The 14,140-nt window shown below is 33.5% G+C and overlaps 1 protein-coding gene across 1 annotated transcript in view; it reads right to left on the reverse strand.

The window, feature by feature from the left end:
- Positions 1-14,140, reverse strand: part of LOC106470155 (armadillo repeat-containing protein 3-like) — a 68,951-nt gene that overhangs the window by 37,615 nt on the left and 17,196 nt on the right. The window contains exons 5-10 of the mRNA XM_022398735.1: positions 9,473-9,714; positions 8,007-8,133; positions 5,510-5,649; positions 4,886-4,997; positions 3,535-3,687; positions 1,052-1,163 (exon numbers count right to left, since the gene is read on the reverse strand). Coding sequence (XP_022254443.1) covers positions 1,052-1,163; positions 3,535-3,687; positions 4,886-4,997; positions 5,510-5,649; positions 8,007-8,133; positions 9,473-9,714 — 886 coding nt within the window. The remainder of the gene's footprint in view (positions 1-1,051; positions 1,164-3,534; positions 3,688-4,885; positions 4,998-5,509; positions 5,650-8,006; positions 8,134-9,472; positions 9,715-14,140) is intronic.

Genomic DNA, 14,140 nt, shown 5'->3' on the forward strand with positions numbered 1-14,140 from the left:
CTGATGTAAGACTAATGGGTCTATAATTCTGGGACAATTTTTATCACCTCCCTTGAAAAGGGGAGTTACATTAGCTAACTGGTACCTGGCCACTATTCAAGGACTGACAAAAAATAGTAGAAAGTGGCTCACATATCCAATCTTCAATATCCTTCAAAACCCTTGGGGAAATATTATCTGGCCCAGGATACTTGTTGTTTTTTAAACTTCCCAATTTTTTATTAACCAGCTCAGAATTAATGCAGTCACCTTGTTCAATCTCATTTCCATCTGTCAACTGTTTAAGATATGGAATACTGCTTAAAACTTTGTTATTAAAAACCGAAGAAAAAGCAAAATTTAATAACCCAGCCATCTCATAATCAGCAGATACGAGTTTTCTTTTATCATCCCTCAAAGGTCCTACCCCATCCTAGCATTTGTTTACCCTCAATGTATTTAAAGAAATTCTAACTGTTAATTTTTACATTTTCAACCAACTTTTACTCACACATCCATTGTGATGTCCTATTTCCCTATTTCACCAACTTTCTTGATCTTCTAAGTCTCCTGTCATACCAGTCAATTAAAATTTCTTAAAGTTATGATGCTCTTCTTTAATTTTATCTCTTATACTTTTTGTAAGATAACCTGGTTTTTTACATGCAGCTACCTTTTCTTTCTATAAGGAATATGTTTACCTTGAATATTTAAAATTTTCTACATCTGTTCAGTGTCTCCAGATAATTCAGCTGCCCAATTCACAACAGATAATTCTTGTTCAAAATTTGTTGTTTTTTTTATTTGTAACCAAACTATCATTGTTCCTTATCTCCATGTAAAATTATTAGCTCACCTACCTACAAGACTTCAGTGTTCCTGTTGTGGTAAGTAAAACTATTAGCTCACCTACCTACAAGACTTCAGTGATCCTGTTCTAGAAAGTAAAACTATTAGCTCACCTACCTACAAGACTTCAGTGATCCTGTTCTAGTAAGTAAAACTATTAGCTCACCTACCTACAAGACTTCAGTGATCCTGTTCTAGTAAGTAAAATGATTAGCTCACCTACCTACAAGACTTCAGTGATCCTGTTGTAAGGACAGATAATGATGAAATTAAAGCTTGCAACAAGTGCACATCACTAGATGTCTGCAGAAGAGTGGAAAGCTGATTGACTGTACCTGGATAGTAGGAAAGCAGATTACAAATGTTAGCCCAGAATAACCGCAAGATGCTTTCCTAACTTTCTCTGTTTCAAAAGCAATTCAGATATGTACAATTACAGTATTGGTTTTTACAACAGTATATTCTTTCAAAACATGTTTTTGACCAGTCAAGAAAAACGAAATTATAAAAAAAGCTTTTTGAAATGATTGCTCAATAAAGTCACATATCAAAGTATGAATAAAAAACATCAAATGCTAAGGTTTTTTAAGATCATTTAGTGAGATAGATGTTTGTTTGTTTTTTATGAATTTCGTGCAAAGCTTCACGAGGGCTATCTGTGCTAGCCGTCCCTAATTTAGCAGTGTGAGACTAGAGGGAAGGCAGCTAGTCATCACCACCAACTCTTGGGCTACTCTTTTACCAACAAATAGTGGGATTGACCATCACTTCATAATGCCCCCAAGGCTGAAAGGGCAAGCATGTTTGGTGTGACGGGGAGTTGAACCTGCAACCCGCAGTTGCGAGTCGAGTGCCCTAACCACTTGGCCATGCCGGGCCTGAAATAGATGTACAAATATAAAAAACTATATTACTAACTTAAACTGCCCTCATAAGTTACAATGTTGCTTAGAACAAGGTATTATAAAAAATTTCAAGAATTTTAAAAAGATTAATGAAAGCTCATGTAGAAGTAAAGTATCTTTACAAACAACCAGTGGAACCACAATTATAAATTTACTGTTTTTCACTTAAAGTAGGCCAACAATAGTGCACAGCTCACTAATTTTAATGGTGTAGTTTCAGGGCAACAAGAACTATTTCTTTACACACTAATAATGCAATGTAGTCTTTCTGAGTGAGCTAAACATATGATTTTTATGCTTTTCATCCCAATGCTATAATAAAAATAAAAGAATCAACAATAATCTAGTGCCACACATAATCCATTATATATTGATGATAACACTTCTTGACTAAAATCTCAAATTACAGAAGATTTGTGTAATACACAAGACAAATGTATGTGTTCTTCACAGTTATAAGACATTACTATATTACTGAGAGCTAAAATGTAGTTTACAGGCATATGTACCAAATTCAGGTTGTTGTAAATTTATTGAGCAGTTTTACAGATGTAATATTGTTAAGAAGAAAACACAACTTGAAAAAGTCCTCAGGTGTTTGATGTTTTCTCATGAATCCAAAATGTATGGTTTAAACCCATCCATTTATGATAATACAAAGATATATTTATACAAGATACTAGATGTTTTATTTGTTTGTTTTCCCCAAACAACAGACAATTATACAGAAATTTTAAAAAATGGCAATGAGGTGCACATACAGTAGACTGTACCAGTAGCTCTCAAACTGGAGGAGCATAGAGAAGATATTCTCAGGGTCCATGAGAAGATTAAAAAGAAAAACATTAGTGCAAAAATTATTTACTGCAACAAATAATGCCACTACACTGAAGTAATACAGTTAACACTCACATATCTGAACACAAAAAATGTTGACAACAATGATGATTAAATGTGACGTAAATCTGTTTATTTCATTTTTCCAGGTGGAATGGGGAGGGAGCAAAGGGAATTGCAATCTTAAAAGTTTGAGGATTACTGGACTAGATCACCCATAAAACATTAATAACAAGTAGGGAGTGAAATATTTTTATGTTTCAGGTAAAATTGGATTACAGAATGGAAATCAGTACTAGAAAATGCCAGTGTGTGTGTGTGTGTGTTAAGTATATTGCGTGGTATATTAATCTACAAGGGAATGATTGTTACTGAATATCTAGCACACTGATTCCTTATAAAATTAGTCTAAATAGACACCTTAAATAAAGAAATGTTAGACATGGCAGGCCAAGACTATAAAAACTGGATATAACTTCCAGTTTCAGTCTGTCTAATCAAAAAAGCATACAAGAGGACTATGTCAATGCTAACTCTCAGTCAAGCAGAAAAGTTAGCTCAAATAAATAATGAACATGTGTCAAATCAATCAACATTTGTGTTATGGAAGCTACAAGCTAAAACGCTATACTATAAACGTATTTGACAAGAAAGGTGACCAAAATGATAGCTTCAGATATGAGTGGATAACATCATTACAATACATAGTCTTCTAGCCTGGAATAGAAAAGAATGCCAATCACTTGTACACATATTTGGAAATCTGCAGTTATTGCAAAATGAATACTGCATCATATGATGTCCTGCAAGATACAATCATCAGATGAATAAGTGTTAAATGTTTTACTTTACAGTTCTTAGTGATGTCTCTGGCTAAAACATTATAATGTGATGTTACAAGATTGTAAGAGAAGATAAATATACCTTTACTTGAATGAATATAAGCATGATAAAAATATTGTACCAAGATTAAGAAAAGATTCCTTGCTGGAGTGACTAGCAGCCATTTCTGTTATAACTTCAGCAGCAGCAGTTTGAACACTTTGAGAATGATGATTAAGAAGCTGATGTAAATTTTTTTCTATCCCATCACAGTGAAGAAGATCTCGAAATTCATCTGAATGGATAAGATACTTTTATGTATTAATAAAATTAGTATTATACTTACTTTAAAAATGAATCAAACACAGCCTTTGAGATAGATAAGAAACCATTTGCACAATGAAAAAAAAATCAACTTTTTTATACAATGATAGTTATTTAAAGTAACAATTACAACTAAAACAAATTACATCTGTGATTATTTGAAATCTATAGTGCTATTTCTGTTCGCTAAATTCCACATTTACTTACATGCCTGCAAGATTTGAGTTTAAGTTTTATTATGTCTTATTTGGCAATAAATGTACTTGTGTAATTATAGTGCAAAATTTGCAAACATTTACAAGACAATTTTATCCACCAATTGGTAAAGAAGAAATGAAATCATGAAAACAGAGGACTAAACTACATTCCAGATAAGTACCTGATAATTTTTAAAGCACATTATGCATATTTATTTTTAAGGGATTCTATTACCTAATAAATCCTGGGAGTAAGAGAACTCGGATATTTGTAACTCTAGCTGACTATTTTTTTAGGAGGAATCATTTTAATTACGGAGAGAAAGGAAATTTATAAAAACAAATGCTTAATAAACTGTATGTATTTTCATCACCATATTTAGAAATACAAACTTAAAGTCCCATTAGAAGTTAACATTTTCATACCAACTAAGTTTGTTATTAGTCTCAATCACTTAAAAAAATTGTCAGAAATGGAAGTATCATTAAAACAAAGCACACATTATCACATGAAACTGGTACTAATCACTAATGACATTATATACACAATAAACTAGCTCAATTACATTAAAGAATACACTAAATAATACATTATTATTCAGCAAAATTGATATTACACATAATCACTGATGACACTAAAACATAATATAAAACAGGTATCGCACAATAAAGATACAAAATAACACACTACCGACCAATAAAAATTATAATACATTTAATCTTTGATTACACTATAGACTAAAAGCAGCACAGATCAGCTTCTTATATTAAAGATCATGTGATATAAAACATTACTTCTCAGTGAAAGTAATACTAAATTCATTGACAAACTGAAAAATTTATAGTACAAGCTGGAAGTATGTTTTATTAAACTTTATTAACAGTCTTGTGAAAGTGATATGGATATGAAAGTCATTCTTTTAGAATTATATAACATTATATAACATAAATTAAAACCATAATAAACCTTACTTGTCTGGGCCATTTTAGCTAGGATGCTTAGGGATAACTGTTTTGTTTCATTGTCTTCTGTTCCTTCCACAAAAGACAGAAAGTTGTTTATTGCTGACACTTTCTGAAGGTACTGTAAAAAAAATTCATATATATTATATAAGGGAAGCAGTTAGAGAAAAATATTAATGAAAGCTTTAAAACTTTCACATGTTATAGAAATGGTGTTAAGTTCAAACCCTGACAGAAAAATATTTATATTGGCCTTACAGCTTCATTGTGACTAGTAAAGTATTCATATCTGGTGCTGACACTAACATCTTAAAGAATACACGAAGAAAGATTCAAGCTGAAATGAAAAAAAAAAATTACATTTTGCAAAAAAGTTATAACAGTAACTGATATAGGAGTAGATCAGGTAGGTTACTAGTGTATAACAACAGGTTTTCTAAGTTTTGGCTTAACCATACATATATTATCAAAAGTTCAACTCACAACTACAATATCTGGGCTACTAGCACATTCAAGAAGGACTCCTAGTGTGGAGGCATGAAGATCAGAAAATTCATCATTATAGAGAATTTCCATCAACTGATCCACTCCATCTTTCAACAATATCAATAGCATATCAAAAGTTCAACTCACAACTACAATATCTGGGCTACTAGCACACTCAAGAAGGATTCCAAGTGTGGAAGCATGAAGATCAGAAAATTCATCATTATAGAGAATTTCCATCAACTGATCCACTCCATCTTTCAACAATATCCATTTTCTGCATGATTCTGGTCAAAGAAATAAATATATAAATAAAAACCAAAATCAGAAATATATACTGATATAGCCTAATAATTTGCATTTTAAAAAGTAGCAAATAAATTCAGAACAGTTAAGTTGCAATTTTTGATCAGAAAAAATGTTTTCAAAAATTTATTTACAGCTGATAATATGAAAAACAATAACATATAAAAAATATGACATCTAGTATCCATCTTTATTATTTTCAAGTAACATTAAATTATTGCACATTAACAGACATTATTTTAATCACAATAAAGAACAGAAAATTGATTCTTACTAAGAATAAAACTGTGTAGTTAGTTCTTTTTTAACACCCTTCATGCACAAAAATCAGTCATTAAACATCATTAATGTAGAACCAATGAAATGAGTAAATTTTTCATTGCTTAAATGTTTATGTATATTGAATTGTAAAATGCTTTTACACTTCAATTATTTTTTATTCTTAAATATTTTAGTTTTAAGAAAAGGATGGTTGACCTCTTTCAGAAAGGTAAAACAAAAATTTAGAAAACATTGTATGCGATATGTTGCAATTAAAAAATACGTAATATGAAACACAATGTTATTCTTTAGAGAACCTAAAAAAAATTATGTTTTATATGTTATCAGCTGTAAAAAAGACAACGTGCTAAAACTTGTCAACCATAAATAATATAACTTACAATTGTTCAAACTAATACATAATATCTAAAGAATGTGTCTGAGATATACAACTCCATTTGAATAGTTGTTGTTGTTTGTAATTTATCACAAAGCTACACAAAGAGCTATCTGTGTTCTGCCCACCACAGGTATAGAAATATGGTTTCTAGTGGTATAAATCCGCAGACATACCACTCTGCCACTGGGAGGCCCATTTGAATAGATATATCTAAGCATAATTGTTGTGTATACAAAAAAACCTCAAACTTCACAACAGGTGACTAGTCTGATCAAATTTTTGGTGAACGTGTCGCAAAGATGTTTCAACCAGTGACTACTATATAGTGAAAAACTTGAAGAATCCAAATTCTCAAGCTCCTTAAATTTCCTTATAAAACAATTAGTGACTCAAGAAGGAAATACAAAAGAGCAAGGGAAAAATCTCAAGACATTTTCCTCGATGCATTGTAAGATATTAAATAATCATGTTTCTACCAGGGTATGATATATTACAAATTTATTAAACACAATAAAAATTTGAGAAAGTATCAACATCCAATAATAAAATAGTACCTGGCCAGGAGTTTGTAACGAAATGTCTCTACCTCAAACACAAATATTCAATAAGCAATGTTGTTAAGAATAACTCATACCAAATAATAAAAACGAATTAAAAAGAAAAAACTTAATTCCTTAGACTACACAAAAGAACAATATTAGACACTTCTTAAAAACAATATTAAATCATAAATAAAGATCATGTAAATATATGCACTAATCTATTTCTTTTTAAATAGTTCAAACTTATCTTATGTATCATTACAGCCTTGAGTCTAAATCCTCTTGACAGTCTTGCTTAACTTCTTCAAAAGTGTTTATATTCCCTCTCCAGACCAAAGGATTACATATTACATGGCTAACAACTTAGCATTTAACATAATCATACGCAGACTGTTGGTATCTTAATATAAAAATGACTTAATATTTAATACTTACTAGGAAGCAAGTAAGTAAAACTTTCAGAAAAATACAAATATAGCTGAATTAAACAATAGAAACAAAATATATATAACTGATAACAAAATAACTAAAACCAAAAAATGAAATTTACTAATCAAGATATTTCTCAGTCTTGAAAATGCATATTCAATTTTTACTGTTTAAACTCTTCAGTACAGCTAACAACATAATTTATTTTAATATGAAGAAATACAATTTATATTAAATACCTATTTCGCAATTTAGAATGTTTGTTTAATTAAAAATACTAACTTTTAAAATAACCCAAACTCAAATCATTTTTTCTATAAAAACACAACACTATTTACTTCATCTGAGAATTCAGTAAAAATGATAGTTTACTATAGAATAATACTTCACCTCAATACACCTCCTCAGTGGCTCAGCAGTAATACAAAGGGCCTACAATTTAAATTTCAGATTTGATCACCATAAAACTCCCACTGTTTAGCCTTGCACTAAAATAAAATGCACATAATCTTGCAATTTTGGGTTGTTTCCCATTGTTCTGTGAATACTGCAAAATATCACATCAATTATGTGACAAAACTGAAGACAGTTCAAATCTCCTAATAAAAATACCACATGCACAGGTGAACTTCTATCACACTACTGTAAATAACTTACATGTAAAGTAGAACTTTAAATAGTGAAAAAGTATGAGAACACCAAATACCATTTTTTGCACACTTCTGTAAAACATTTAATGCTAACACCTGGATGACTGGAAACTGAGACGATAACAATGAAAACAAAATACGTAAGCCTCCAGCTTCACAAAACTGATTGACAGCCTCTGGATTCTGAAAACATAATAAAGCACTATATTACATAATAATTTTTCAAAAATAAATGTTTGATACAATCAAACAGAATATTTAGAACTGAAGAGAAGTTAATGCATGTTTAAGAATTAAAAAACACAAAAAGTATACAGCAACAAGTTCTAGCTTATAAAAATTTGCCTTTCAAAAGGTATGAAATTAATAATAATAAATTAATATTCCAGAACCATTTGGGCACATAGTCAAAGAGAAGAGCTAATCGCATATTTCTTAATACTGTAAAGCACATGCCTTAGCTTGAATAACTACTGACATTTTGTGAGCCGTGCTTTCAGCTTCTAAACAACATAAGAGATGCGAGTGCTTTGTGGTTCAAATCATAGTCTTGCTGGAGCAACAGAATACATGATTGGTTGACTAAAAGAAATTCACCATAGTCTATGGAACACACTCGGTAAAGTTTTCTTGTAATGAGTGCAGGCATTTCACAAATAGATCTCACTCCTCATGCAGCCCACACCTCAACACTCACATCACAGACCAACACAATGTGGGATTTCTTCCCCGTACTACATTCAGCCATTACTCTGAAACTGGGTGAAGTTACCCACTCTTATCAAAACTCCAATGAATACCATTCTCGAAGACTATGTATGGCTTATGTGACTTATGCATTTCAAGGTACCTGTATTCATGGAAGGCAAACAGCACAACCCTCATATGGGGTTACACTGGACACAGCAAAGTCACTAAAATCAGATGCCTAAAATCTTTCCCTTCTCAAATTCACTTAAATTAAACTATTTTAGCATCAAGAACGCTACATATCCACCTACTTGGTATGGTATTTACAGAGCATGCTGGATGGTTTATGTTGCCAAATGTAGTGAACATATCATACTTTTAGATTAGTTTATTCTACTTCTTCGACAAATACAGAAATTATTTAAATTTTACTTTAAAAATTTATAATTTAGTAAACAAATGTCTATTTAAGTTAGTAAACTATTCATGAAATTTATAGCAATTTCAGTTTTATGAAAAACATTACATTATTTAGCTTTTGAAAATCCATACAAAAGTTAATTTTCATGAAATGACATCAATTATGCATAATTTGAAAAACAGAAAAATTCATTCTGGAACTAATTTTATTTGTATGACTTAAAATGTTCATAAAGATATTCATCACATGAACAGTAAAATTAAAAAAAGCAGATGCTATTAATGCAGAAAAAACTCAAGTCATCTCCTTTTAAACATAAGTATTATTTTTCTTTCTTCTGTTTAAAAATCCATAAATTAGTGTGAATCTATATTAATATAACAAACAGTGTATTAAAGTCAGAAATCTTACTTCAAATAAGCATTTCAATATCTCTACTGAATTTTTCTGAACATCAGAATTTGATGAATCAAGTTTCTTCAATAAAACTGCCACTCCATTGTTTACAATTATTTCATTTCTGTAATCAGAATGTCCAGCTACGTACACAAGAATGGCAGTTAAAAACTCTTGCATGCTCAAATCTTCTATTGCTAAAGCCTTCAGGGTCAAGGAAATTCCATCTAATTGAACAAACTGTTTGATGGCAGAATCTAGAAAAAATATAATAAAAAAGTACACTTTAGCAAAACATATACATGTATAAATACACTTGCTTATATCTAGAGTAGCAGCTTAAACTCAAGATGCTCTGTAAACTCCTTGACATATGACTACAAAAAACAAATTCTGTTTGTGTGATACCCACAAGTTTTCATTAACCTTTTTATAAGTACTTGAAATTTTTATAACACCTGGTTCTCAACAACATTGGAAATACATTTTCAATTTAAGAAAATGTTACCTTCCAAAACATACATACCTCTACTCCCACTTATACCTAGAATCACATATTAACAAGGTGGAGGAGCCAGTTAGGGCATTATTCATACAGAATGCATCTGTGTAGATTGTGGATGATTAGCACCATAATGAGGGAACTGCACTAATCCAAAACAATATATATATTGTGGTCAAAGTGCCCTAGCCACCAATGTGGGATTTAGGAACCATGGCCCTATAATTCCAACCCCGAGTAGTGAGACCTTACCTATCTGGTTGAGGCCTGGCCTATAGTAATGATGGATCACATGAAATTCCACCTGAATTGCACAATTTAGGTTCTCATTGAAGAGCATACCATATATATATATTTGTGAGTGGACCCCAGCCTGTAGCTATAGAGTGATGCATTCTGAGCCACCGGAATCATGATGAGAAGGTAAGCAACACTGAAGTGGACAAACCCTCTCCTCAATCTGAAGAAGTCCAAAAGGCAACACTCCAAACCTGGAATGACAGGATTCTTTATGCCACACTTAACATGAGGAAACAGAACTCATTCAGTCTGGAATTATGAACACTCATCCTCACTCCCCAACTGTGTGGACAAGGTAAATTCCACTTTCCCCCAGAATTTTGGGAAGTACCTGGAATAAATTGTGCTGAACCAAGGACACTCTTCCATGAACAATGAACTGAACTGATATTGATCAAAGAGAATGGTCACATTCAACCCAACTGGATAACTGATCATCAAACTCTGAACCAGTACTATGAGAAGGCTCCCATTTAGGCTGGTGCCTCTCCTACCAACATCTGAGAAAAACATTCAGAGACCCATGTAGAAGGGCCCCCAACTTCATTCTCCTCTCAAAGAGTGGAGAAAGTCATGCGAACACTCTGAAAGAATAGCCTCTGTCCATCCCCCTAGCAACTGGAAACTGGGCGTGGTAAGAACTCTCTAGCTCCACTAGTAGGAAACGAGGGGTACTGTACATTGAGGAGCCCCAAGGAACAGTGCTCAGGAAATAGTGCAATAGGTGAAACAAGTTTCCTCAATTTTTAAAAACAAACCAATCACGATTTATTCAATCCAATGATTGGCAGGGACAGACAGGATCCCCTTTATGCTTTACTCATGATAGTCCATGAGTGGCAGTCCAGCTTAGTACAGTAATACCACCCAGGTTGCCTCTAAGTAGTCTTATGGGAACCACATTTCTACAGAGCCTGTTGCAACCTAAATAAAGTATATTGTGTTAGTGGTTGCTAGTGCAGAATTGGTTTGATAAAAGCACACCTGCCTGGGCAACACTCGCCACAGACTGGGATCCTGTGAAAAAAAAAAGAGGTAAGGGACCCAGGAAAATAAAGAAGAGACAATATTATTAATGAAGATGCTCACACCTCTAGCAGATGTGGTTAAGAAAGTTACTGGAAGTAATCCAAAAACCCTCAGAGGAAGATACTGCTACATCATGTAAGTAATGTGAGATAAAAGTATTGAAGGAAGTCCACATACCAGCCTGCACAATGTTCTCAAGTGGGCAATTCAACTGGGCTGAGAAGGTCTTAAGAGTGTTTGTTTGTAATTAAGCACAAAGCTACACAATGGGCTATCTGTGCTCTGCCCACCACGGTATTGAAACCCGGATTCTAGCATTGTAAGTTTACAGACATACCACTGTGCCACTGGGGGGTGCCTTAAGAGTGTGGCAAATCTGAAGAGATGTGACTTGAAGAAGACTCCTCACCTCCAAAAGAGCCCAGAATAAATAATTTGGATCAATTCCATATACACCTCAACAAAGTAATTGGGGATAAGTCCCAGAAAACTAAAGGATCCTAATGAATAAAAAGTCATTGTCTAGCACTTCTAAAGGCATTAGTGTGGACAACATAACACTTCATGACCCTCACTGAACACCACAAATCATCAAGATCTGATCAATCATAGAAGTGAGAAATAGTGGTCAGGTGAATTGGTGAAAAGGATTTAGCCCCTTCCCTGGCTGCCAGTGTCTTAAGAAAAAAGAATCTGTCTGAGTATAGGAGGACATAGGTAGAATGATAAAGTGTCCAGTGCACAATAAGCACAAACAACTCTGACCGGTGATGTCTGCAGGCCAGTAGCAACAAAATTAAACCTTATGGGAAAGGTAATATATTGTACATGGGGCTAAGGTCTCAAATGGATGTAGAGAAAAAGAATGAAATACCACCTTAATATACCAGTTAGGTAATTGAAATGGTTATTTGGAATGAAGAACCTGAAACAACTCGAGGAGGCCAGAGAGCATTGGGGACTCAAATAATTTTCAACTTGAGTATTTAAAGGTAGTCCAATAATGCTACCTTATACAAGTTGATTGTGGAAGATGCAAATCCCTTGTCAATAACCCAGGTAAAAAAACGAGTTATGGTTGGCACTTCTGGATGAAGTGGATTCAACCTCCTATTCCTACACCATTGTCAATATGTGTGCCATTTCCATTGATAAATGTCCATTGTGGGACTATGCAAAGACTGAGATGGATACATAGCAACCTTAGAAGTTAAACCCTGACACCATACGAAGGACGACATAACCTCCATTCAAGAAGCTGGAGCTTCAGGATGGCTGAATGTCCAATGTCAGATATTGGCTGCCTCAACAGAGATGGCCAAAGAGGAAGTGGAAGAGGTGGGCACTCCTAAAGGTACTGCAGAAGCAGAAACCAGGGTTTCGGTGCCAATCTAGTGCTATCAACAAGACCTGACAAGTGGTTGGTGATCATTGTTCCAAACTGATAGCAAATGTAATGGAAAACCTCATGATTCATTATCCATTCTGTCAGGAGAACCCATTTGGATCAAAACAATTGATCTGCCACCAAATTCATCATCCCAGAACATGGCAAGCTAGTAGGGTGATATGATAGGAGTGGGCCCAAGAAAGAAAATCCAAGGTTCGAAAACAAAAAGACCTGGACCAAATGCCCCCTTCTTGGGAAATAGAAGACACCACTGTGGAACTGTCAAAGTGAATCCTCAATTTTTCCTCTTAATAAGTCCAGACCATGAGACATCTTCCTTTCAACAGCAATAAGTACTACAACATTGTGTAGAGAAGCCTCATCTTTCTTCCATAGGCCCTGGAATTCCCAGATACCCACCACATCCTTGAAGCAAAGCATCTGTGAAGAGTTGGATCACTGGACAAGGTGGTGGCAGAGTAACACCTATCATAGTACTGTTCCTATCTAACCACCCTCGAGAGAAAAAATGATGAACCTGAATTAGAAAACTGGGAATCCAGTGAATCATTGTGCATGATCCATTGGTTGCATAAAGGCCATTGAAGGGATCTCATGTATGCTCATCCCAAAGGAATGAGGAATTTGAGTGATGCCCACATCCTCAAAAGAGAAAGAATCATCCATACAGTGGGAGAAGGAAAGGTGAGTAAGACTCGGATTGCTTATTCCATAGCATGGAGCTGAATGGGAGTTAGTTGAGCCCAACAGAAATACATCTTAAAATTGATACCCAAATGAACAATATATTGTGTTGGAGTGAGAATAGATTTCTCGGCTCTGATAATGGAGTCTGTCTTGGTTGCTTCTTAACCCTTTCCAGATGGGTCACTGGTGAAAGGCCATGTCATTGCATTTGTTAACTCACATTCAAAATTTTATTGAACTACTATTTCATGAACTTATGTCAATAACTTTGGTATCAAACTGTAGATTATAATTCAAATCTTAGTATTATACATTACTCAAATTCTTAATTTAAAAGTACATATTAAAAAACAGTTAAACATTGATTTGTTTCTGTCATGTGATATGATGAATGCAGCACTGGTTCAAATTAGATGTTTGTGATGTCAAAATACTAAGTCTGTAGTTTTGTACGAATTAGGAACTCGAATTACCGATATTGACAAGCTAGAATATAAAACAAGAGCTTCTTATCTTTTCAATTTGCTAAAATATTGCTCATGTAATAAATCAAACACAGTGGCACCCCACCCACCTCTTTCCTTTTTGGAAATGCTCCCTTATATACACTTACTTCTATATATAGCATGAATAACCAATTGGAGGTTCAGAATGTCCCCCTAGTGGCTTTCTCAACCATTTTAACAGGTTTGGACACCATCTTTTTTTTTCGAACCATGATTTCAAAGAGGTAGGTTGTGTCTTTAGTCTGCTC

Source organism: Limulus polyphemus, unplaced genomic scaffold, assembly GCF_000517525.1.
Source record: "Limulus polyphemus unplaced genomic scaffold, Limulus_polyphemus-2.1.2 Scaffold3848, whole genome shotgun sequence".
Taxonomy (NCBI): Eukaryota; Metazoa; Arthropoda; class Merostomata; order Xiphosura; family Limulidae; genus Limulus; species Limulus polyphemus.